Below are 25,812 nucleotides of genomic sequence, written 5' to 3' on the forward strand. Positions count from 1 at the left end.
TTTTTTTAAAATAATACTTTATTGTTTCAGAGTGTACGTTTTGCATTTCTTTTGTTAAATTTATTCTTAAATTTTATTTTATTATTTTTGATACTACTGTAAACGGAATTTTTCTTAATTTCATTTTTAGATTGTCTATTGCAAGTGTATAGAAATATAATTGATTTTTATATATTGATCTCACATCTTACATCCTTGCTGAACTCGTCCTAATAAATTTTTAGAAAATCCTCAGGATTATCTTTATACAAGATCATGTTATCTGAAAACAGAGATAGTTTTACTTCTTCCTTTTCAATCTGGATGCTTCTTATTTTGTTTTCTTGCTGAATTGTCTTGGCTACTTACAGTAAGAAGTTGAGTAGAAGTGGTGGGAGCAGACATAGTTCCTTATCTCAGGAGGAAAGCATCTAGTCTTTTACCATTAACTATAATGTTAGTTGTGAGGTTTCTGTACATGCCCCCTTCAGGTTGAGGAAGTTCCCTTCTTTTCCAAATTTGTTGAGTATTTTTATCACGAAGAAGTACAAGGAAATTTAAGATTTATTCAAGTTGCACCCTACCATTCCCTTAAACCAAAATTGGTGTGAGTTAGGAGTTAGCGCTAAAATCTGCCTTCTCTACTCCTATTCTAGGTAGAAGCACTTCCTGGAGAAAAACCACACACCTGAAATAGGTGCCACAGTAGATTTGTGCCTCACATAAGCCAGGCCTATAGCCTATATCCAGTCTGTTGGTATTACCTCCCAAATTTATCTTGAGTCCAACCACTTCCCTCCATTCTCACTGTCCCTATGCTAGTCCTACGAGGACTATTGCAACAGCCTCCTACCTGATTAACTTCTAAATCCACTCTTCTCTCCCCACCACCCCAAGAGTAGATTCTTCACCCTAAGACCAGACTAATCTTCAAAAATTCCCAACTCTGGGGACTTCCCTGGTGGCACAGTGGTTAAGAATCCACCTGCCAATGCAGGGGACATGGGTTTGAGCCCTGGTCTGGGAGTATCCCACATGCCGCAAAGCAACTAAGCCCCTGCGCCACAACTACTGAGCCTGTGCTCTAGAGCCCACGAGCCACAGCTACTGAAACCCACGTGCTCTAGGGCCCACCTGCCACAACTACTGAGCCCGCATGCCACAGCTACTGAAGCCCGCGCGCCAAGAGCCCATGCTCCACAACAAGAGAAGCCACTGCAATGAGAAGCCCGCACACCGCGACGAAGAGTAGCCCCTGCTCGCTACAACTAGAGAAAGCCCACAGCAACAAAGACCCAACGCAGCCAAAATAAATAAATAAATAATTCCCTACTCTATCTTTTCCCTACTTAAACAGCTGTAATGGATTCTCGTTCATGTTAAGATAAAATATAAAACCCTGGACATAGCCCACAAACTCTGCATGATTTGGACCCTTATTTTCTCTCCTGGCTAATAATATGGACACAAGATCAGGCTTAATAATTTGCCATTCCCCTACCTACATGCACAGACACAAGCGCACACAAACACGCACACGAGTGTACCAAGCCAATATCCTTTTTTTAAAATTGAAATATGGTTCATGGACAATATTGTTAGTTTCAGGTATACTACATAGTGATTTGACATTTGCATACATTACAAAATACATCACAATAAGTCTAGTAACCATTTGTCCTAAGCCAAATCCTTTAATGCTAGTCAAGTATTTATTTAGGGGAGGTGGAGAGAATTTTAGAAACATTCATTTACCAGTTCACTTCCTTAAGCCAGAGTCACAGTTCTGAACTAATTTGTAAAAGATTTCTCACTTCTCTCTGATTCTTATTCTCTCCTTAGTAATGAGGGTGTGTGTGAGAGATTTTCTTACAACAGAGAAACATTGAGAAGCATATTAAAGGGTTTTTTAAAGATTATTTTTATTTATTTTAATTTTATTAGTTTTAGTTTTGGCCGCGCCCCTTGGCTTGTGGAATCTTAGTTCCCCAACCAGGGATCGAACCCCAGCCACGGTAGTGAAAGCACAGAGTCCTAACCACTGGACTAAAAGGTTTTAAAATAGCAAAACAAAGTACTTTTTCCTGAAAACTATATTTACATCATATACTAGTCCTTAAAATTCTTCAGAAATTCACCTGACTAGAACTGCATGCCACATAACCCAAATATTGTACTCAGACTGCAGAAGAGTGTTATATCTCCTGGCAGCTGTAATCCTTTTTGGCAGGATTACATTTCAACCTGTGTTAATGGCAACCTAGATCATTTAATACTTAATCTGGCTGGAGGCTCTGCTCCAGTCTCATCCCCCGCCATTTTCTTTTTACTTTTTATAAATTAATTTACTATTTATTTATTTTTGGCTGTGTTGGGTCTTCGTTGCTGCGCACGGTCTTTCTCGAGTTGCGGCGGGTGGGGGCTACTCTTCGTTGCGGGGCACTGGCTTCTCACTGCGGTGGCTTCTCTTATTGTGGAGCATGGCCTCTAGGTGAGCAGGCTTTAGTAGTTGCGGAACGTGGGCTCAGTAGTTGTGGCTCACGGGCTCTAGAGCGCAGACTCAGTAGTTGTGGCGCACGGGCTTAGTTGCTCCGCGGCATGTGAGATCATCCTTGCCCAGGGCCCGAACCCGCGTCCCCTGCATTGGCAGGTGGATTCTTAACCACTGTACCACCAAGGAAGATTCATTTCTTTAAATTTTTATTGGGTGTAATTGAAATTGATTTACAATATTGTGCCAGTTTCAGGTGTACAGCAAAGTGAATCTGCCATACAAATACGTATAAAGAATGGACTTTTTAGAAAAGATCTTTGGCTACCTCGGAGGGCAGTTTCCGCGGGGTCAGGACAGAGGGGAGCAGGGTTGCAAAAGCTCCCGCTACAAAGGTGATGGGGTGGGTTTCCGTTTCCAGATTTCCACGCATTTGTGTACGGCAGGGAAAGAACCACGAGAGAGGGAGAAGGTAGAAATGTAGGCAGAAGATGGGGCGAAGAGGCGCTGGGCCACAGCGATTTCACTCCCGTGGGATCGTCCGCGGGCCAGGGAGCTCCTGCTCTGCCTATATTGTCTCATAAGTATAAGGGCAAAGAAGAAAAGGGGGAGTAACGGTCTGTAGCGGCTGCTATGTAGCAAAGAAACCAGAAAAAGGTGGATACGCCTTCCACAGGGGACAACACGGCGCCGACACCAAAAAAAGAAGTAACATCCCGGAGAAAACAGCTTAACCACACACACCCAGGCCTTTTCCCAAGCCCCGCCCCTCGACCGGGTATGGCTGCGGGAGACGCACGCAGGAAGGGGTGGGGCATGAGCGCTGAGCCCGCGCGCTGATCTCGCGAGAGCAGTAGAGGGCGGAAGCGCAGTCTGTGCAGGATGAGTTTACGGGTTGTGTTCGTCTTGCTGAGCTTCGCAGCGGCGGGTAAGGCCCCCCCCCCCCGCCTCCCACAACAACTCCTCGACCCACCTCCACTAATCCCAGTCACGCCGCCAGGCCCACCAATACTCACCGTGGCCGGTCGCCACCTGACCTCACTTCTTCCCTGCCCGACCCTCGCCACCCCTCCGCTCGCCATCAGCCCCTTCCTCTGTTTGCCCGTTGCAACGTTCTGAGGATTCCTTCCTCTCCGCCTGCCTCTCTTCAGCCAGACGGTTTCTCTGTTTCAGGCTCCACGCAGCCCACTTCTTTGCCAGTCTCCTCAGCAGTCGCTCCGAGGACAAGTCCGGCTTCTACAAGAGACTCCAAGCTCACGTTGAGCCTGCAGCCTGAGCAAGGACACAATGACAGACCCCCTCAGAATCGGAGTGCCACGAAAGCCGTCCCTGGCAGTTCGGAACCCGAGCTGCAGCACAAGAATGACCGCCTTGGCAATTCCTCCAGAGACCAGTCCACCAAGTCGGTCTCCAGCCCCTCTTCTGATAACAAGGAGCCCACCAAGTCCGATTTAAACACAGTAACTGACAAAGCTCTGCAGCCTTCCAGAACTGAATCTGGGGGAAAAGTATTGCTAGACTCTGACCGCTCTTCTACCCAGCAGGAGGAAGGAGGTAAGTCTTTAGAACCACCTGAAGATGAGGAGCCCAAGGAGACTGAGGAAGGGGATACAGAGCCTGAAGAGGGTGCACCGCCCAAAGACGAGAAAGAAATGCCTGGCCCTGCCTCCAGTGAGAACCGTGGAAGCACAGTTTTGAATTCCCGGAGTAGGGAGAAGGGTGACCGTTATAAGGATAATCTTGGAAGTTCCAGTGCAGAGAGCAGCCACTTCTTTGCATATCTGGTGACAGCAGCCATTCTCGTTGCTGTCCTCTATATTGCCTACCACAATAAGCGGAAGGTAAGTCAAGAGTTGCTTTAAGAGGAGGAATGGGGGCTTCCCTGGTGGCGCAGTGGCTGAGAGTCCGCCTGCCGATGCAGGGGACACGGGTTCGTGCCCCGGTCCGGGAAGATCCCACGTGCCGCGGAGCGGCTGGGCCCGTGAGCCATGGCCGCTGAGCCTGCGCGTCCGGAGCCTGTGCTCCGCAGCGGGAGAGGCCACAACAGTGAGAGGCCCGCGTACTGCAAAAAAAAAAAAAAAAAAAAGAAAAAAAAGAGGAGGGATGGGATTTCCTCCATCCTGAAAGCTTGGAGTGTGGGTATCCATCACTCATCTGCCTGTAAGCACTAGGAATTTAAAAACAAACTTCAGTTTTTTCTGAGACCCTGCTAGGGTTCTTTATTCTTCTTTCAGAAATCATATATTTTCATGTCTGTTTCCTCTGAGTGCCTTCTGTTGTTGCGTCAGGTGCCAAGTTTAGGACGTTATTATGCTCTGACCCAAATTAGGGTCTCCTCCCGTTATCTTGGAACTTACAATCTGTCACAGCCTGAGAGGACCCGAGTACCTGACAGTCTGTAAGTAGTTAGAGCCCTTATCTTCCTGTTTCCCCTCTCAAAAAGACAGTGCTTCCTGTCTTATTATTTCTAGCTTCCTTTCCCAAGCTTTTGTTTTCCATGTGCAGTGGCAGAAAGAATGGTTACATAGTCTTCAACACCAACAGCAGAGAGCCCAGGGACTATATTTTCTGCAGTCAGTTGAGTTTCTGATTAGACGAAAGGCCAGAAATTGCATGGATACACTCATCATTTACTTCAGCAGGGTTTGTTGTGTTGCTTAGTAACCACTCTAAGGACAAAATGATTGCATTCCTTTTTTTTTTTTAATTGAAGTGTAGTTGATTTACAATGTCATGCTAGTTTCAGGTGTACAGCACAGTGATTCAGTTATATGTATATATATTCATTTTCAGATTCTTTTCCCAAAATGATTTCATTTCTTATTCAGCCCTAAGAATTTAGTAGTTTCTGTAAGCTGGTTAAAATTGAAGGATCCAATTCATGATAGCCATAAGGCCTAGGGCTGTGAGAAATGAGGGAAGACATTTAGTAAAAGTGGTAATTCCTGGGAATTCCCTGGAAGTCCAGTGCTTAAGGCGCTGCACTTTCACTGCAGGGGGCATGGGTTTGATCCCTGGTCAGGGAACTAAGATCCTGCATGCCTCACAACACGGCCACACATACACAAAAAAGTGGTACGTTCCTTATTCTACATCCAAGTGCTCCTCATGGAGAGTAACCTTAGGTATGAAATGAGAGTGGTAAGGTTAAGATGAAGCAAAGTGTGGGGTGAAAGAGTACATTTGCAGATAAGTTAATTATCTTATCTGCACATTAATTATTGCTTAATATTAAAATAAAAGGAGGGTGGATGGGTCAGCCTGGAGGAGGCTAAGTTGGGGAGGAGCTGGCGGTTCTTTTCACCAAGTGCTCTTGAGTAAATCATACAGACCACCACAAGCTAGAGCCCAGAAGAGCACTCCTGCATCTCTCATTTCCTGTTTAGCAGTATAAAGGATTCTGATGTAACTAGGCCCTGTCCTCCTTATAATTGTTAATAGGGCCTTTCTGTGGATGTCCTGCTCTTTTTACTGTCAGGGTCATTAGGGCCACCACGTGATTACCTCTGATTTCAGAGACTGAAATATGTCATTAGAGAGTCACTTGCTAATCTCTGACTTGTTCCTTTCCCCAGATTATTGCTTTCGTCCTGGAAGGAAAAAGGTCCAAAGTTACACGGCGGCCAAAGGCCAGTGACTACCAGCGTTTGGACCAAAAGGTAAGGAAGGAAGGAGGGATATGCAGTCTCACATGGGCCCAGCAGTGGGCTTGTGTTTGGCATGGCGGCGGCAGCAGCTGATTCTGGGGTGCTGTTGCCACTGCCCCGCCCTTTTCAGACCACAACATATAGATATTCATGTGAACATGTCTGTGATGTTCGAGCTAGAAGAGATTCTCAAGGCCTCTGCAACAGCTTCTTCCTTCAACAGATGAGGAAGCTCAGGCCCAGAAACATTATGATTTTTTCCCCTAAGTTCCCACTACAAGTTCCTGTGAGAAATGAGGGAAGACCTGAGGGCAACTCCCTTGGCTCCCAGCCTGTACTTTTCACACTCCATCAGCACTTCGCAAATTTTCATAGGCATGTGACTCACCCTAGGAATTGTGATTAAAAAAAAAAGCAAACTCTGTATGGGGTGAGCCTATGTTTCTTCATTTCTAGGGAGTTTCCAGGTGACACCACAGGCTGCTGGATCCACACTCCGGGTCGTAAAGCACTAGGCCACACGCCCTGGAAGCAAACAAATCCAAAAATGTAGGATCTGGGAGCTTCCAGCTCCCTAGATCAGCCCTGCAAATAGACTTCCTGAGTGCGGCCAGCCCAGGCCTCTGCCAGAAAGCAAAGCCCTCCTTCCACCCCAGAGGCAGCCTGCCTGCGTGGGGACACACTGCCTTGCTGCCGGCATGCGCCCTCCCTCCCTCTGTGCAGCCACAGCCAGGACACTGGTAAAGAGTGGTTGGTGCCCGACTTCCCACAGGGAACACAGTCCGCATACCAGTTACAAAATAAGCCGCGCAGCTCAGAATCTCTTTGTTTGCTAGCCCAGTAGGTCAGCTGCACAATATAACTCTGGCCTAGAACCTTCTCAGATAATTGACTTCAAGGATTTCTTTTCCCCTTTGTTATAATTTTTTTCTGATTAAAAAAAAAAGTGCATGTAAACAATTCAAAACAATATAGGATGGTGCACAGTAGACGCCCAAGATTCCCATATGCCCTCCACCAAGTATGTATCTTTCTAATGTTTGTTTTATTTCAAACTGACTTTTAAAATAATTTTATGTGCTATTATTTTATCAGTTGCTGTTTGTATGGTGGAGGGTCAGTTTGTCTTAATTTTGAATTTTTCTCCTGAACTTCAACTCCTATAAGATCTTCCCCCCGCCACCTCCCACCCCAAGATCATAGCAGTGAGGTATATTCCTTTGGAAAAAGATGAATGTTACCAATAGATTGTATTGCTCTTGTTTCAGATTTGATTTTTCTGTTCTTGAGAACCTTGTCCTCCCTGCTGATTTGTTTCTAAATCAAGAAAAATGAAGAGAAAACTACTGTGACCTAAGAGACACACCCCCTCCTCTAGGGTTTGGTGGCAAGTCGGGGCTGGCAGAGGCAGGGGGGATTGCTTTGGGTTTTGCACCTGCACTTTGGCGAACTTGTCCTCCTGTGTTCCCGTTATTTATGCTGGTGTCTTCCAGCCTGTCCCCCTGAGTGTGAGTAGGGAAGCATGTGGGCGTGCCCAGCTGTGACCAAAGGGAGACCTCAGCCCTGGGCAGGTGACTGCTGCTGACTGCCCTCCCTCGGGTCTTGGCCCTGTCGTAAAGTTAGCCCTTGAAAACAGCATTGCACTCGCCACTACTTACCTTCGCGGACCTAGGAGAAAACTACAGGCTGTAGTCTGTTTCTACCAAGGCCTCTCCCTTTGCGGGGATGTGCCCTACAAAAGATGTAGAATGTAGTGAATGCTGATGGGCAGAGGGCTCCTTTGAACACGATTCTCTTCAAAGGCTTCAGCAGCAAACCAAAACTGCAGCTAAAAAACATGCTTTACTGCCTGCGAGTCCAGCCTGCCTAGTGCAAGCTCTTCACGTTCTTCTGACATTTTCATATTATTTAAGACGAAGTGAAGCCACTTCCATTTAGTTGTACTGAGCAGAAAACTGAACTTGGGGGTTCTGGGAGGAAAGCTGTAAAGCCACTACGCCCATCACAGATGTTTTAAAAATCACAGTTACGATTATTGAAACATTGTGTTCATCCCTACTCACCATCATTACAGAAACTTTTTGAAGGAGGGTGAGTTCATGCCTTGGGGAAGAAAGCAAGGACTGTTTGGTTTGGGTCTAAAAATTTCGAAGGGCTTTTATGAAACACGTTTCCCACAAACTCTATTTTGCCTTTGTTGCCTAAAATAGACTTACATTTACAAACTGACTATACTCCCTCCTTTACCTGAATCTAGTTAATGGTCCTCTTATCTGATAAAAAACGCCAAGGCTAATTAGTAAAAATTCTCCTTCTGTCCCATGTCAGGGATTATTAAAATTTAAGAAACTCAGGGGACTTCCCTGGTGGTCCAGTGGTTAAGACTCCTTGCTCCCAATGCAGGGGGCCTGGGTTCGATCCCTGGTTGGGGAACTAGATCCCGCATTCTGCAACTAAGACCCAGTGCAGCCAAATAAATGAATAAATATTAAAAAAAAAAAAAAAAAAAGAAACTCAGAGAGTTCCCCTGACATAACGGAGGGTAGTGTTTTGGATCAGCTTATTGTTTTATTTAAATCTGTTCTAGTTGTGCTACCCTATTATCAAGAGCCTAAAGAGAGTTGTTTCTGGGGGGAAAAAAAAAAAAACTGAAAGAGAATAGCTGATCTCAGGGAAATGCAAAGAATGTGGGAAGTGAGAGGAACAGGATGAATTGTAGGCCATCGAAGAAGTCTGGAGGAAGAAGGGGCCATCCTGTTTGTCATGGTATCTTCCACCTCGCTTAAAACAGCCCGTGACTTTGAGTTGAGACTTTCATTCTCTGCAGGTAACATCTGTAGAGGTAAGGAATGAGGACTCTTCTTGGCATCATCCCCTAAGACCATGGTTATTTATTCCCTTTTCTGTCTCCCCTTTCCCTGCCTTTCTTCCTCCCCTCTAATGTTTTCTCTTTCTTCCTGTCTCCACTCACCCCTTTCCTTCCGTCTTCGTGCATGCCCAGATTCCCCGATCCCATTCATCCTATTTGTGGTCCAGCTTCCATTCCCTTGCCGTGTATCTTCCTCATAACCTTTACAGAGTCACTTTGGTCCTTGTCTTCCTGCTAATAATGGTTTCCCAGAGGTTCAGATCCCCAGATCCAGTGGCTTGTTCTCAAAGCTCAGTCTTGTCCCTGATAGAATTGGACACTTAGACCATCAAATCAAACTTCCCCTCTTCTGGTCTCTCTGTCCTGGCTTCTGAGAACTCCTTTGTCTTACCCTGTGCTGGTGGAGGAGAAGGCCCTCCAAGACAGGTCTTTGTCTTTTCCTTTGTTTCCCTAGAAACTCATCCATTCTTTATCCTCTGAGTGAGTGACTCCCAAGTTTTTATCCTTGGCCTAGTTCCCAAAGAACCCAGTCCTGCCGTGTGCTGAATATTTCAGCTTGGTCATCCTATTGTCACTGAAACGGAATTTCTCTCTTCTGCCCCTTAAGCTGCCCCTCTCAACTGCCCAATCTCTTTAATCACCTCAACTCCAAACTGCAGACTTGTGCCGTTTTTATGTCTTGTCACGAAAGTCCTATCCATTTTTAGAGAACCATCTCCAGCTACAGTCTCCATTTTCCTTGTTTCCCTGCCCCACCCACACTGCCACCCATTCCACTTCTCTCCTAGATTTTTTTTTTTCCCAAGAGCCACCTTAATTGGTCTTCTGTCCATTTTTTGTGTATGCGAAGAGAGCAGAGTGATCTTTCCAGAGTACTTGCCGTGATCTGAAGCGTGTCTCGTGGCTTCGAGAATCAAGTTCGTGGACTCTGGTGTTCAGGGCTCCGCAGGCCGGCACTGTCCTGCCTGTCTTTCCCTGCATCCTCGCTGGGCCAAAGGTCCCTCTTGTCGGGCCCGTCCAGGCCTCTGTGCCTTTTCGTCCTTGCTGCGTCCTCCAGTCCCTGGCTTCCGGTGGCTGTTTTCCAGTTAGGGCGCGTCCCCCCACCTTCTCTTCTTTCCCTTGCCTCCCCGAAACCTGTTTCCTCAGGGCCCAGCTCACGTTTGCCCATGCACCTTCCTGACTCCCCTGCCCCGCGTGATTGGCTCTTTCCATTTTACTGTAATAGCTCCTGGTAATGCCACTCACACATTTTGGAACTTGAGCAAAACAGGGCAGCCGGTATCTGCCATCTCTGTCTGGTCTCCCCAAGAAAATGAAGCTCCTTCAGGAGCACCCAGGGCGCCACCTGCGTATCTGCCAAACACGGGACAGTCCCCGGGGACTTGAGTTCAGTTTCTTCTTGCAAAGGAGACATGTTCTTTGTTCAGGACATCTGGCTGTGACTTAGGTCTCACACGGCTCTTTCTGGCTACTGGTTGCTGTCCCTCACTGATGGACATTGATAGTAAGGAGGAGAGCAGAAAGCAAGGTTGGTTTCAGGCCCCAAGTCGGTTGGCACCAAGTGGACGCCTAAGTATTGTTGTAGCGTCTGCAAAGCTTCACTTCTTGAGCCTCTGAGAAGTAGGTTTCTTGTGTGAAAGAGTACAAAAGAATTTAAGTTTCACTTTAGAAATTGCACTGAAAGAAATCTCCCACAACAAAGGAAAAGTTGTTTTCTGGGTAGTTGTCTTTTTGAAGATAGACTCTTTGAAGCATGTTTTCCTAGAGATTGTGCAGATGAGGGTGGCCTGGTGGGGGAGGGGAGGATCTCTCCAGCTGTTGGGGGGGGGGCGCGGGGAGGCGGGCATGAGAGGTGCCCTATCCAGATGGCTCTGTGCTTCCTTTCCTGGCCCCAGTTTTTGGTGGCAGGGTGGTTTCTATTTGGAGGAATCTGTGCTTCAGAATTATTTGAAGAGTCTACCTCTGGACTCTGTGGGAGTGGAAGGCTAGTCTACCTAGAAAGGCTAAGATAACTCAGAAAGACCTGACAACTAGCTATGTACACACTGACATTTCTTTTCACATAATGGCTTTCAATGAAACTTTTGGTGACGAACTCTAAACCTCTAAAATTCCCGATAATGATTCTCATTTTCTTCTCCCATTTCATGTCATTTAATTCAAAAGCCTGCCCCTCATTTTTGCAGGGTAACTTGTTATGTAATGCTGCATGTGTGATGAAAGCTAGCACGCTTTGCACATGTTCTGAATCATTTGAACAGGGAAGACGAGTATGCCGTACACCAGACCCTGTACTTCTGCCAGCTGTTTTGTAAAAACTCTCGCTGGGACAGTTGCGTTTGGCATTGTCTTGCTTAAGAAAGAATCCTGAGAAGAGATTCTCAAGTTTAATTGAACCATACATCCAGAACCAAGGCTGAATCTCACCTCAGTTTCTTAAGTCACGTGTGAATTTCCTAAATATCCCGATCTAGAAACTCCTCTGTAAAGGCATTGGGTCTGAGCTGTATAGTGTTTCAAGCTGCCAACAAGTCACACTTGTCGATATCCTTTTAATTCAGAAGTCTAACATGTTCAATAAATGGTTGATTGTTGAAATTGTTTCCCTTCTTTTTTTGTTTACCCAATTAGCAGGATACTACTGTTTTGCAATGTTTTGTATTTCCACCTTGTAACTTAATGATAATCACTTAATTTTATTTCTTTAAAGCTTATTTGGGGACTTCCCTGGTGGTCCAGTGGCTAAGGCTCCACGCTCCCAATGCAGGGGGCCTGGGTTCGATCCCTGGTTAGGGAACTAGATCCCACATGCCGCAACTAAGAGTTCGCATGCCGCAACTGAAGTTCCCACGTGCCACAACTAAAAAGATCCAGCATGCCGCAACAAAGATCCCATACGAGGCAGTGAAGGTCCTGCGTGTTGCAACTAAGACCTGGCACAGCCAAATAAATAAATAAATATTTTTTTTTAAAAAAAGCCTATTTGGTCTAATGACAAGTATTTTTCCACATATAATGTTTTACCTAGCTTTTATGAATGCCGTCACCACGTAGTTATGTATCTCTGCACAGAAACCAAAATAAATTTCAAATGTTAAAGCTCTAAAATCATTAAATTTAATTTTTCTCCTTATTTTTTAAAAAGCAGTCGATATACGACATTATATTAGTTTCAGGTGTACAACATAGTGATTCGATATCTGTATACATTGCAAATTGAACACAGTAAGTCTAGTAACCATCTGTCACCATACAAAGTTATTTCAGTATTATTGATTATATTGTACCTCTTAATCCCCCTTAATAAATTTATTAGTACTGTATTGAAATTGATTAAAATAAGGCCTAACGTAAGTGGAAGGTCATTTTTTTTTTAAACCTTTAGCCTTCACTCACCTTCCCACCCAATCCCCACGTAAGAACCAATACACCGGAAACGCATTCCCAAGCTTTGCACGTGGTCTGTAATTTTCCATGTTCTGATTGACTGCCTGCCAACCTCCTCCTCCTCACCAGGCAGCCCTTGTCCTAGGTTGGGAGTAGCTGGGCTTCTTGTCATAATACACTCGTTACCTCTTAGGGCTCGTCCTTTGCTGTACCCTTGGCTTGAAAGCTCTCTCCACCTGCATCAACCCCAGTGAAGTTGTCTTTCCAGGCCTCTGCCCTGACGGCGAACGCCCCCGTCTCGCTGTGTATTTTAGGAAGCTAAGTCTCGAGGCTCAGGCCCTGAGGTCTGGGAGGGTACCTTGATGCTGGCATGGTGAGAACCCAATTTAACCCCGATCATAAGGAAGACGAGCCCAGGCCCTGGCTGCATGCGCATTGGATGTTCTTCTGTAACATACACCTTGCTAACTAATGCGTCCTGTCAGCCCCCTGCCCCCATGTCCACATGGACCCTATCAATCACAGGCGGTTCCCCACCCGCTGAAAGCCAGTGGAGCCAGAAAAATGGGATCTGAAGCCTCAACCTATGGAACTACAACCCAAACCGTGCTCATCAGGCACCCTCCCTCCGCTGTGTAGGACGCCCGCGGAGAGGCACTAAGGGGGAATGGGAAGAGAAGCCTCGGGCCAGTGGGACCACCCTGCTTCAGCCGCCCCACACTCTCAAGGGTTCTGGCCACCTGACCAAAGAATATTTGGTTTGATGGCTCTGAGTTAGGAGGTGTGGGTGCGGGATGCAGAGCGCTGCCTGATGAACCATTAAAGTCACCCAAGTCAGTAACCCACGCTGGGCCTTTTGTAGAGACAGCATGTTATAAAAGGTATGAAAGGGGCTTCCCTGGTGGCTCAGTGGTTGAGAGTCCGCCTGCCGATGCAGGGGACACGGGTTCCTGCCCCGGTCCAGGAAGATCCCACATGCCGCAGAGCGGCTGGGCCCGTGGGCCATGGCCGCTGAGCCTGCGCGTCCGGAGCCTGTGCTCCGCAACGGGAGAGGCCACAACAGTGAGAGGCCCGCGTACCGCAAAAAAAAAAAAAAAAAGGTATGAAGGATCACCACCTGCCTGGCTGGAAGAGCTTCAGTTTAAGAACCACCATCTAGGGACTTCCCTGACAGTCCAGTGGTTAAGAGTCTGCACTCCCACTGCAGAGGGCACGGACTTCAATCCCTGGTCGGGGTAAGATCCCACATGCTGTGCAGCACAGCCAAAAAAAAAAAAAAGCGCCATCTATGCTACACTTCTGCGTCGGACTCTTATTCAGAAATTAAAAACGAGTACCTTACGTGATCAGAAAGACATGGGTAAGTCAGGGGCTGTGCCGGAGCACTGGCCAAATTTCCTCTGACTCATCCCTGACCAAACTAGTTCTTCTTCTTCTGTGCCTGGACCCTTGAGCCAAGCTTCTGAAGATCTGAGTACAGGTTCCGCTTCAGGATGACGCTGCTGCACAGCAGGGCCCCTTGCAGGGCTCCCATCAACCCACAGGTGAAGACATCCTGGCCTAGGAGACAAAAGCAGAGGCCCGTGTGCACTGCTGCCCCCCCCCAAGTGGGGGACAGGGATGGACAAGAGCCCCTGGGCCAGGGCCGCCCAGAGATGGCTTCAGACCAGGACCAGGACCAGGTCCAGGGTCCACAGCTGCCGAGGCAGCCCAGCTCAGGGTGTGGGAGGCTGCAGGGGGCAGCAGGATCTGAGGGCAAGAATGGAGGACTCTGGGTGACAGGGAAGCCCAGGGTCTCAGGTCCTGGCAAAATGCAGCAGTGAGTGTACCTGTCAGGTAGAGGTTGGGGATGGGGCTCTGGGCCCTCATGGAGGCCATCGCACCAGGATGCAGGCGGCCCAGGTCGTGGTCAGCCCCGTAGCAGGCCCCCCGGGGAGCTGCCAGGTAGAACTGATTTGTCAACGGGGACCCTCCAGTCACACTGTCCACCTGAGGAGGCAAAAGAGGCAGCCAAGAGTGGGAGTCGGACCTCGTGAGACCCTCACCTCCTTTCCTGCCCCTGCACGAGCTGCCTGCCGGCACGGGCTCCCTATCCTTTCCTGGAGCTCAGTCAGCCCAGGCCTGGTTCCCCTGCCCCAAAGAAAGGGTGGAGATGCACCAGCCACAGAAGTCTGTCCTCCTACCTTCCCCTCCAGCTGTGGGAAGAGCTTCAGGACGACCGACAGAGCGGCTTCAACAAAGGAGCTCTTGAGGGTCTCGTAGCCGCTGCTCCGCTTTCCCTGGGGCTCGTCCCGCCACTCCTCGAACCACTCATAGGAGGTGGGCACCAGCACGACCCCTGTGGAGCGGCCTGGGGATGCAGGGCGGGGTCACTACTGCTGCCCCTGCCCCGCCCAAGCCCCCGCCCCAGAACCTCAAGCCCCACCTGAAAACCGGTCCTCCCACGACGGGTCCTTGGCCGACGGGAAAGTAATGAAGAGAACGGGCATGTGCTCTACAGCCTTGTCCGCAGGCAGAGAGAGGTAGTGCTCCATCCTGGGGGAGGAGAGGGGCTGTCGGTCCCGGCCTTGTTCCCCGCAGCCAACAGCACCACCCCGAGGGTAGGTCACCCCCAGGGATCCCCGAAGGGATGAGGCCAAGGCACAGCCTAGGTAGGGAAAAGCCCTTTGGGAGTAGATTCTTGCCCATTTCCTCCCATCCTGCATCCTGCTGCTTCTCGCCCAGCATCAGGGGAGGGCACCCTCCCCACACACGCACACCCACGCCTTACGCCATGTCCATGTCTGTATCAAAATAAACGTAGTAGTTGGTAGACGGCAGCCCCAGGTCCTTCTTGGTGCCTCGGAGGCAGATGAAGACAGAGAACATGCTCAAGCCGGGCCGCACCATCCCCAGCTGCCGCTTCACACCTGCAGAGGCGGCAGGGCCGCGTGAACAAGGCCACCAACTGCTGCCCCTGCCCCGGGAGCCTGCGGACGCCCACTCACCTCATCTGCAGCCTCAGACGTTTGGACAACTCGACCTGGCAGGGGCCTGCTCTTTGGTCTTCTGCCTGTGGAGGCCACGGCCTCAGACTTCTGCTCTGAGCGCCTTGAGGAGCAGTGAGTGACGCCTGGCTCTCTGAGCTGCTCACTGCCTCCCATCGTCCCCTTAATGTCTCAGCTATGAGCGGATGACGGGCTCTGCACTACAAAGACCACGGCTAGGAACAGTATTTGGTTGTAAGCCTTGGCTTCGGTATTAAGTTGAATACAAACCATCTAATGACTGAATATGCATAATTCCTCCTGTGCTGAACAGTCAGCACAAGGCCTTAAAATGGTAAGTGATGCAGATGAACAGATGCAAATGGCATCACTGGCATTGGCATTTCAGGGTTCATCTGGGGAGGAGGGAAGAACAGCACTGAGGAGGAAGGCACCAGGCACCGTGGGAGCCTCTGGTCCCCTGGACCGAAGCCACTGGGCATTCCCACCTCTCAACAGCTGAGCCCAGACCAGTTTTCTGGAAGTTGCTCCCACAGAGTCTTATCCTTTTTTTTTTTTTTTTTTTTTTTTGGCGGTACGCGGGCCTCTCACTGCTGTGGCCTCTCCCGTTACGGAGCACAGGCTCCGGACGCACAGGCTCAGCGGCCATGGCTCACGGGCCCAGCCGCTCCACGGCATGTGGGATCTTCCCGGACTGGGGCAGGAACCCGTGTCCCCTGCATCGGCAGGCGGACTCTCAACCACTGCGCCACCAGGGAAGCCCCGGAGTCTTATCCTTTGTTCCCATTCCCAGGACCATTTCCAGCCTCTGCCTGAGGGATAAGTCGCCACTGGCTGCTCTGCTTAATTCATGTAACAAATATTTGTTGAGGACCTGAAATGCGCTGGATCCTCTGCGAGGCCTTGGGAACACTGCAAGGAATCGGACGTGATGCCTGTCCACTGTCCACTTTCCTGAAGAAGCTGGCTCTCCTATTAGAGGCTGCGAAGACCTGAGTGCTACGGGGAGGGTGACCATAAAACTTATCATCCAGAACAGGCCACTTCTGAGAGTCAAGGGGGCGTTGTAACAATTACAGTAGGACAACGGGCATATGACACCCAGCTGTGGGAGCGCCGAGCCGCCCAGCTGTGGGAGTGCCGAGGCGGGGCAGGGGATGTGGTGAGTAGTAGTAATTGCCCTGGAAAGTCAGGAGCACCTTCTCCCCTGGGTCCCAGCATCGTTGGGGAACCACAGCTGTGGGCACCCCCTTTCCAGGTGGGGCAGGGTGGGCACAGAGAGAACCAGGGGCCCAGGAATGATACCCCCAGGTCTTCAGAAGCCCCTTAGCACAGCCATCACCTCCACCCAGCCCCTCCTGTCCCTTTCCCCAGCTAGAAGGAAGGGGTCCAGGAGCCACCCACCTGGCAGAAAAACAGAACCTTGGGTCTCAAATCAGGCACACGACGATGAGACCAAGCCCTGCTTCTCCACACCAGCCTTAGCTCCCCTACTGATTTTGTCAAACTAGTCTTCCCTACTCAAAACACCTCCTCTCCAAACTACCCTCCTCAAAGCTCAGCCGTGGAATTTAAGAAAGGCACTCCTGTTCACAAAGGCTCCCCCTGCCTGACCACCCCACCTCCACCCTCGACCCCAACTAGCACTGCCTGTCCCCAAGGCCACCAGATATCCCGTTCCCATCTCTGAGAGGGAGACAGAACTGTGAGAATCTCTACCCCCAAACAGCTGGAAACGTAGGAATCCCAGCACCTGGGGTCTCTGAGTTAAGCATCACTGCTGCCACTGTCTGAAATGCTCTCAAACTGGGATTCATGCAGCTCCCGCTCGAGAGAGGCAGCTGGTCCTTCAGGCAGGTAGGGGCTGGCACATGAGACTGTCTTCAGGGCTGGGATACGTAAGAGCAGTGGAAGCTGCTTCCGCCAGTGAAGGGAGGCAAGCTCGGCAGCTAAGTCTGTGGCATGGCTGCCTGGAGAGAAGGCGGGCCTGGGGGAACACTGGGCCCGTCAGGGGACAGTGTCAGGGTTCAGAGGTCCTGGGAGAGAGGGAGGCACGAAGTACCAAAGGCCACCGGGCGGTCTCTGCCCCACCCCACTCAGCTCACCCGGCCTGAGAGAGGGGAGGCCCCTGCTGGCAGCAGGTGCCGGCCGAGGCCCAGCTAAGTGAGGCAGAGGGCTGAGGAGGCCAGTTCCCAGGAGCACATGGCCTGTACCTCAGAGACAATCATGACGGCCACCCACCCTCTCCCCCACCAGGAAATCCAAGGCCTCACTTTTCTACTGAAGCCACATCCCTGGGCCCGCCCTCTGGGGCGGAGCGCTCTTTCCACAGCGCTCCTCCCCGGGCACCAGTGAAGTCCGGGGTTTCCACCCCAAACTCATCGTGAGTGGCTCCCTACTCCCCACCCCAGCCAGAGGCCTTTACGCAGATGCCTCTGCCTCACCCTCCAGGATCGCCGGTCCCCTCCCAGCCAGCGGCCTCCTCCCCTCAATCACATGGGGAGCTGCCAGCTACATTTCCAAATGGTGACGTCTCAGCTAACCTTGGCTCAGCCACTCTGTTCCTTGTGGGCCGACCTGCTCTCCTGCCCCTTCAAGTGAGGCCTTCGCTCTGGAAGCCCCATGCTTCCCAGCCCAGAGCAGGCCAGCAGCCCAGGCTTAGGAGTCAGACACACCAGCCTTCTCCTCTCAGCTTGGCCACCTCCAGCTGGGTGGCCTTGGGCAGTTATTCACCTGTGTGCCTCTGTTTCCCCAGCCATCACCATTAGGGTGACGAGCCCTCTACCCAGTGGCCGAGGATCAAAGCAAGAACAAAAACAGGCTTTTAGTTTTGGACGCGGCGTATCAGTGGAGATGACTAGACTGAGGCTTATTTTGAGTTCAGGGCTCACGGAGCGGAGGATACTCCTGCAGCCTCGGCACCAATACAGAGCTGCTTCCTGAAGAGGCAGGCCCACAACAATATTATCAAGGCCTTCTTCTCCACGCCAGCCTTGGCTCCCCTTACCAACAATGTCAGATCAGGCTTCCCCACTCAAAATAAGTGAGAAACTAAGGAAGGAAGCAGGATTCATAGGGCAAACTCAGTGAAAGTCCAAGAAACGTTCCTTTAGGACTCAACCCACCATCATGGACTAGCAGAGAGATGATCTAAGATCTAGGGAAACTGGAAATGGGCAACTAGGACTGGAGACTTGAAAGAGGAAAGGGAAACATGGTTGAGGTGATAAGGGGAAAGGGAGTAAATATGCCAAGAATGAAATGAGAGATAAGGACCAAAGGGTCTTTGGGGAGGATGTGATACAAAGGAAGTTGATGCCACCCCCTAAACAGAGGCCTTCTGGGAACGGATGTTAGAAACCGGTGTGCTCACCTTTTCTGCCTATGGAGGGTCAAAGGGCAGTGCTAATGCTGGGGGAAGCATCAGCCAGGCTGAGCCAGCTGGTTGCAGAGGGCAGGCCTGGGGCACCTGGAGGACAGTGATGCAGCCCAGTCGTTTACCTGGCAGACAGCGGGCCTTCTCTGGCAACAGGTACTCATAGGTGTTGAATAATCCTGCGTTGGAGATCACGACAGGGCAATAGATGCTCACCAGCTCCTGACCCTTCTTCACAGTGACACCTGCAGGCACAAGAGCTTGGCTGAGGTTCTGTAAGCTCCAGGAGGATGAGAAAGGTCCCTATTCCCCACCCCCCAGATCTCTCCCACATTGACCCCGAGCGGGCAGGCCCCAGGCCAAACTGCAAAGTGAGGGAACCATCCTGAAGCGCTGCCCTCTTGGCTCACGGTCCCCGCCCTGGCTTCCTACCTCTCTCCCCACCCTGCGTGGGCACGCTTCTCTTGAGCAACCCACCAACCTTCACATGAACCCCGAAAGAGCCCATGGGCTGAAGGCCTTCACTGGAATCCTAGACCCTTCTTCACAGCTGCCAGACTTCCCGTCCCAACTTGCTCTTTTCAAAATCCTCCAAAGACACCTCAACCTCTACTTAAACTCCAAGGTCTTGTCTCAGCCTTCCCTGATGTGGTCCCTTTCGTGCGTCCAGCCTCATCTCTGGCCATTCTCACTAAACTATTAGGTAGGACTGTATGAAATAGCTGATAGTCAACCGTTTTTTTAACCTATAAATGTGGCAGTCTCTTATGATTCAACCTAACATTTTCAGATGCCTAAAAATACTCAGCTCTTTCATACCTCTGTGCCTCTGCACATTCTGTTCCCCCTGCCTGGAATAACCACCCCTCCCCTCTGCCTAGCTTCCTCTCACCCTTCATGACCTCCCTCTGAGGCCTTCCCTGTTCCACCACCCTCTGTGTCACCTCCATCCTTGGTGCCCGCCTCTATGTGGCACTTTAATTATAGCGCAGTCATCTTCCCTGTGAGACTGGAAACTTCTTGAGTTACAGATTAGGATTTACTTATCTTTTATCACCTAGCACGTGAAAAACACAAATAAATATATCCGCCACTGAATTTAATTGAACTGATAAACCCACCTTGGTCCACAGACCCCCTGACGGCTGGAAGAACTTGCTCATGAACATGAGAGAAAGTCTCACACATCAGACAGCCACCCCCCTCTCACCACCGGGAACTTCCCAGTCTCCTCTACACACATGCCCTTGGAGACCGCTGACGGTCTTTTCTCCCTTGATTTTTGCGTGCCCTGGGCTACCCACTCACCACCTCCTCCTTGAAAGATTCCTCTGGTGAATTTACTGTCACACCAGCTCTGTTTTCCCCAGGCCTCTCTCTGCCCCCTTAGCTGATGCTCCTGAAGCACCCGCAGCCGGGATGGCCTGTTCTGTCTACCAGAGTCCTTCCTTGCATAGAGCCTCTCCTCACAGAGTTCATCCACGGTGGGATTTTGACGCTCTGTGCAGGTGACAGCAAACACCTGAGCCAGGGTAGAGTCTGGGTCCCACTCTGCCATTTACAGATTGAAGGCAGGGCATCCTGCCGGCCTCCACACCACCCTACGAGCACCCAGGTTACGTACTCACTCCATCAGTCACTGAACAAACAGTTACTGGACTCTATTATGTGCTAAAGTCTATAGACATAAAGATTAAAAAGACACAGCCCCTACACTCAGGAGGTCCTAGATTACCAGATAACTATTTTTATCCATTGAATAAATGATGAAATACTGTTCTCTGGGAACCATGCCACCCTTTAACCTTCCCGTGTCCTTTTTGCTTCCAGGCCAATCGCTATCCCCGGGCAGCCCCAGACTGGGACAGATTCCAGGCTTTAACCCCCGACTTGGAGGTCAGTTCTTCACCTTCTGCCCTCAGTGCTTTCTTTGCTCTGCACCCAGAGACCCCAGGTCTCTCCCACCCCGGCCAGGGACTGTGAAGACAATGCAGGGCTCTTACCGCAGGCTTTCCCAGCTGAGTCCAGCAAGATGCTCTGCACAGGGGCCCTCGTCAAGACAGCACCCCCGGCCCGCTGAATCACAGGGATGGTGTGGAAAGCGATTTCACTGGAACCCCCTCGGGGATAAAAGGCCCCTTTTATGTAGCGGTCAACCAGCAGAGCATGCATGGCAAAGGTGGTGTGGCTGGCGGTCACGCCTACAGAAGGAAGGAAGGGGTGATGAGGCAGGAGGGGCAGCGGTACCTTCGTTCAGAAAGGAATACGGGTTCCCATCAGAAAACACGCAGCCTTTGGGAATTCCCTGGCGGTCCAGTGGGTTAGGACTCGGTGCTTTCACTGCCAGGGGCCCGGGTTCAATCCTTGGTTGGGGAACTAAGATCCCGCAAGCCGTGAGGCATGGCCAAAAAAAAAAAGGAAAACACGCGGTCTGAGGCTATGCATCCCAGGATCCAAGTGATCCCCGGGGCTCAGGGCAGCCAGAGGGCCTGTTTCCATCCAAATGTGGGGAACGGGGAACCTTACAGGTCCTGGGGCCACTGGGAATGTCCTCCCTGCAAACTGTCATGCTGCCAGGGAGGACAGTTTTGGTTGGAAAGGAAAGTCATCCAGGGCGTGGGTGAAGGGAATTTTTATCAGTGTGTCCAGTAGGGAGGCGGACAGACATCTCCTCCATAAGCTCCAGAGGGTGTGTGCTCTTCCATTTCAGTCAGCCAAGCAGGCTCAGTAAGGAAGACTGAGAGCCAGGAGCTGCCTGGGGCCCAAGGCCAGTACCCACCATAAGTGGGAAAGATGTAGCTGAGCACGGCCTGGAGCTCCGGGGAGGCTGGCAGCTCCCGCAGGACCTCGGCCAGGCTCTGGGTGGATGCATGGAGGAACGAAGAGAAATGGGTGAGCAGCCCATACTTGTTGAGGACCTGAACCATGAGCAGCGGGAGGATCTTCAACAAGATGGCATGACTGACTCCTCTGGATACCACCTGGGGAAGGGAATGAGCAGGGAGGAACAGATCTCATCTCCTGACTCACCTTTCCAACAGCCTGCATAGCCCGAGGGCCAGCAACACTTAGCCCCGGCTGAACTTGGCTGAATTTGCATTTTAAAACTCTGTACTTGGGAAAACAAACAAACAAACAAACAAACAAACAAACAAAAACTCTGTACTTGGGACTTCCCTGGTGGCAAAGTGGTTAAGAATCCACCTGCCAGTTTAGGGAACATGGGTTCGATCCCTGGTCCGGGAAGATCCCACATGCCACGGAGCAACTAAGCCCGGGAGCCACAGCTACTGAGCCCGCATGCCACAACTACTGAAGCCCACTTGCGTAGAGCCCGTGCTCCGCAATGAGAGAAGCCACTGCAATGAGAAGCCCGCGCACCGCAATGAGTAGCCCCAACTCGCTGCAACTAGAGAAAGCCCGCGCGCAGCAATGAAGACCCAAAGCAGCCAAATATAAAAAAGTAAATAAATTTATAAACAAAAAAACAAAAAACTCCATACTCTGTGAATTTTTCCCATTCTACCCTCAGGTGAGTCCTTTTTTGCTTCTCAGTTTCCAGCCCAAATTCCTTGTGAATAAGCCCAATCAGATGAAGTGAAAAAGTGGTGATACGACCACAGGGAGGCCAGTGTGGTCAGGGAGGCCAGCGTGGTCAGGGAGGAGAGCTGAGCGCCCCCCAGAGGCCAGAGTGAGAGTGGCAGCTGCGGAGCCCAGGCTCCAGAGACAGAGGGCCCCCGGGGCACAGAGGCCAACTCCAGTGGAGGCTGAGCTCCAGACAGACAGGCCTGTTCCTCCTTCCTGCCTCCCTTACCCATCACTCCGCTAATGAGGAAGGTCAGCCTTGCTGGGAATAAGCAGGGGGTCCTCAGCATGTCCGTGTTACCTTAACCAGCCTTATATACTTGTCGATGGCAGCTTCCTCCTGGGGAAACTTCTCCTTGAGGCCCTGTACGTAGGCTTTCTCCCCACTGTACATGGGAAACTCCTTTCGGCCATTGGGCCCTTCTAGTACCATGATGTCAAAGGGAGAGGCCGTGGGAGCCCAGTCCAACTGCCCCTCAGTGATCTGGTCCAAGATAAAACGGCCAAAGCTGCCCTCCTGCATGCGCCCGATATAATGGATTCCTGTTGGGAGACAGAAAAACAAAGTGTCATAGGGATATGGGGATCGAGCCCTGGAAAAGCTCCAACAAGGAAGCAAGGTGAAAGAGGTTGTCCTGCAGGGCTGAGTCTGTGCCCAGAGGGGGTACCCACCCTTTCTGTAGAGGGGGGTTGCAGCAGAAACCACCAAATCCCTGCCCAGTTCGGCTGCCGGCGGGTACAGCTGTCAGACAAGGAAAGCGGTGCCCAGGGAGAAGACGGGGCCTCCAAAATCACAGAAATGCCCAGGATCGTCCCACCATGGCTGCTCCAAACCACCAGCTCGCAGCCCTTTTCCACAGAAGCCTTACCCGTGTCAAATTCAAGGCCATTCTGTCCAAACGTATGACAACAGCCTCCCGCCTTGGTATGTTGTTCCAGCACCAGAACTCGCTTGCCAGCTTTGGTCAGGATCGCCGCTGCCGCCAGGCCCCCAAAGCCACTGCCTATGACCACCACATCCAGCTTCTCTGGCACTCGGCTGGCTGAGAAAGCTGCAGCAGATGGAGGAGATGGAGGTGGGGGCTTCTTGGGGGGCAGTGAAAGAGCAGTGATGTGGAAACCAAGGCAGAATTCTCTAGCCTGTACAACGCCAGAAAACTCTAGAGCAGTTTGGCAAGGAGCTCCTGACTAAAATGTCTCAAACATTTTACCTGGGAAATATTCAGGACCAGCCAGGCGGGGTAAACAAAGTGATTTGGTTTGATCTGAACTGATTTAAGAAAAGCCACTATGTAGCTGGGGATGTTTCCTACTTGCAAAGAAAGTAAAAAATCCACAAACTATCATAGGAACAAAACAATGCTGCAATACAGGCTGAGAAACCTAAGTGCAGACAGAGAGCGAGCTAGGGAAGAAAGGAAACAAGGAGGGGGACGGGGCCAGTGCAGGCTGCTGGCTCATAGACTGGTCCATTCACAAGCAGGTTATCTTTGGAAAATGCAGGGTCTGCAGTTAGCAGTGGAGCAGCCCAGTCGGATGATGGTTCTTCAACATCCTGATGCAGAGGCAGGACAGAGCTGCTCTGAGAAATCGTGGAGGTGGGGTTGAAGAGGAAGCACCTAAACAAGACAAAACTGGACAGCCCGTGGTGCTGTATGGGCACTTCCTACACAAGATCTGTTCTCTCAAGATCACTCCTAACTGGTGGCGCAGGGGTTAAGAATCCACCTGCCAATTCAGGGGACACGGGTTCAAGCCCTGGTCCGGGAAGGTCCCACACGCTGCGGAGCAACCAAGCCTGTGCACCACAAGTACTGAGCCTGTGCTCTAGAGCCCACAAGCCACAACTACTGAGCCCACGTGCCACAACTACTGAGCCCATGTGCCACAACTACTGAGCCCACGTGCCACAACTACTGAAGCCCACACATCTAGAGGCTGTGCTCCACAAGAGAAGCCACCACAATGAGAAGCCCATGCACCTAACGAAGACCTAACATAGCCATAAATAAATAAATAAATATATTTTTTAAAAAAAAGATCACTCCTGAAGAACTGAGATTTGGAATTTTTCAAGCTGCTAGGGAACTCAGTAAACTTTCAACTTTTCAAATGTTTTTTAAAAGACCTATAGTGAAAAATATATTTCATATTCACATCCCAGAACATATGTTAGTATATAATATAAATACCTGAAACAGAAGTTTCACAATACTTACCAGAACCATGTATTATGCACTCTGATATTTTCCATTCTACTGTCATTTAAACTGTTAGTTGCAACAGTTAAACTAGTCATCTCATTTTTAGACCAATCCAGATAAATGGAGTGACTTGCTAATGTTTTCGCAGCAAATTAGTGACAGAGTCCAATTAAAACTCTGATCTCAGAAGTTCAAACTAATAGCCCTTCCACTTAGAACAATACTGTCTCCAACTGTGTAGCAAGACTTGTTGCACAGAATACTAAAATTTACAAGTGAACAGGTGAGAGAGATCTCGGATATCAACAGATTATTCTCTTTACAGGTTATTCTTTTTTTCTTTTTTCTTTTTTAAGCAGTAGAACTCTTTCTTTAAAACCTTAGAGGAAATTCGCAAATACTTTTTAAAGATGACAGTGCAGGTCAATGGAAGAGCAGCTCTGAGCCTGAGTCACCCTGTTGAGTCTCGTTTCAACAAGAGATGGGAGCAGGCATAACCAGTCAAATCACTTGATGGGCCAAATGCAATTTCCTATAAAGGTTTCTGTGCAGCTCTCCCAAGTCCCTGAACCCATGGGGAAGATAAGTGAAAACGTTAAGGTCTTAAAGCAAAGTAGGGGAAGGGTCTCTTGTTTATCCGGTTAGCCACCTCTTGTTTACCCGGTTAGCCACCGCTATACTAAGTGGCAGGGCCTGAGCGTGGCTATGCCAAAAACTTGGCTCGCCGAGGACGATGCCCGCGCCCGTGTGGCCACGATTCCCCGGGCCTGCGGGGACCAAGGCTCTCGCCAGTGGCGGACTCTAAAGCGGGTGCCTCCACGTGCAAAGAAGCCCTCCCATCACTCTGCATCTGGGGAACGCTAACCCGCGAGGATGTCCAGGCGCAGCCTCAGACCCCGGGGTCCCTCCCGCTCACCTTGCTTGAGAACCTTCTTCCTGGCCTCGTTGTCGGTCACCAGGGGCGCGGGTGGCCGCTTGACATCCTCGGAGAAGGGGTTCGGGGAGCTGCTGGAGAACAACCCCTTGCAAACTTTGCCGAGGACGGCCAGCAGCAGCAGCGCAGCCAGCGGCAGCACCAACAGCCACATCGCGCTGGCGTCGGAACCTGTCCGCTCCGACTGCGCCCGGGCTCTGCGGCCGCGGCTCTGCCCAGTTAGCTTACCCTCGCACCCGGAAGGCACTGCCAACTTTGGCCACTGCTCAGCCAGGCCCTTTTTGGCCAGAAGCCAAGTCTCCGGCAGAGATTGACTATTGCGGCTCTTCATACTCACGTCTCTGGAGGCGCGG

General features: G+C 50.5%; 2 protein-coding genes across 2 annotated transcripts; one reads left to right on the plus strand and one right to left on the minus strand.

Moving 5' to 3' along the window:
- The first annotated feature begins 3,332 nt into the window (after nucleotides 1–3,332).
- Nucleotides 3,333–12,086, plus strand: TGOLN2 (trans-golgi network protein 2). The gene is made up of 4 exons (XM_082672007.1): nucleotides 3,333–3,398; nucleotides 3,644–4,311; nucleotides 6,046–6,129; nucleotides 7,386–12,086. Exons 1-4 carry the CDS (start codon nucleotides 3,353–3,355, stop codon nucleotides 7,389–7,391), a joined length of 804 nt encoding a protein of 267 aa, XP_082528133.1. The 5' UTR covers nucleotides 3,333–3,352; the 3' UTR covers nucleotides 7,392–12,086.
- A 1,410-nt stretch (nucleotides 12,087–13,496) lies between these two features.
- On the minus strand, nucleotides 13,497–25,665 carry RETSAT (retinol saturase). The gene is made up of 11 exons (XM_082672841.1): nucleotides 25,442–25,665; nucleotides 23,191–23,373; nucleotides 22,623–22,864; nucleotides 21,516–21,717; nucleotides 20,740–20,937; nucleotides 18,862–18,981; nucleotides 15,144–15,282; nucleotides 14,799–14,908; nucleotides 14,557–14,723; nucleotides 14,203–14,362; nucleotides 13,497–13,933 (listed from the first exon to the last, which is right to left on the minus strand). Exons 1-11 carry the CDS (start codon nucleotides 25,611–25,613, stop codon nucleotides 13,794–13,796), a joined length of 1,833 nt encoding a protein of 610 aa, XP_082528967.1. The 5' UTR covers nucleotides 25,614–25,665; the 3' UTR covers nucleotides 13,497–13,793.
- Between the last annotated feature and the right edge of the window lie 147 nt (nucleotides 25,666–25,812).

Source organism: Grampus griseus, assembly GCF_964374135.1.
Source record: "Grampus griseus genome assembly, chromosome: 15".
Classification (NCBI taxonomy): domain Eukaryota; kingdom Metazoa; phylum Chordata; class Mammalia; order Artiodactyla; family Delphinidae; genus Grampus; species Grampus griseus.

Bases quoted from the DNA above. Each gene is read 5' to 3' on its own strand.
- RETSAT (XM_082672841.1), bottom strand. From the start codon at position 25,613: ATGTGGCTGTTGGTGCTGCCGCTGGCTGCGCTGCTGCTGCTGGCCGTC. The intron at 20,938-21,515 runs GTGGGTACTGGC...TTCCTTCTGTAG, and splicing joins CTACATCTTTCCCACTTATG to GCGTGACCGCCAGCCACACC. The intron at 14,724-14,798 runs GTGGGGCTTGAG...CTGCATCCCCAG, and splicing joins GTGGGAGGACCGGTTTTCAG to GCCGCTCCACAGGGGTCGTG.
- TGOLN2 (XM_082672007.1), top strand. From the start codon at position 3,353: ATGAGTTTACGGGTTGTGTTCGTCTTGCTGAGCTTCGCAGCGGCGG. The intron at 3,399-3,643 runs GTAAGGCCCCCC...TCTCTGTTTCAG, and splicing joins GCTGAGCTTCGCAGCGGCGG to GCTCCACGCAGCCCACTTCT. The intron at 4,312-6,045 runs GTAAGTCAAGAG...TCCTTTCCCCAG, and splicing joins CCTACCACAATAAGCGGAAG to ATTATTGCTTTCGTCCTGGA.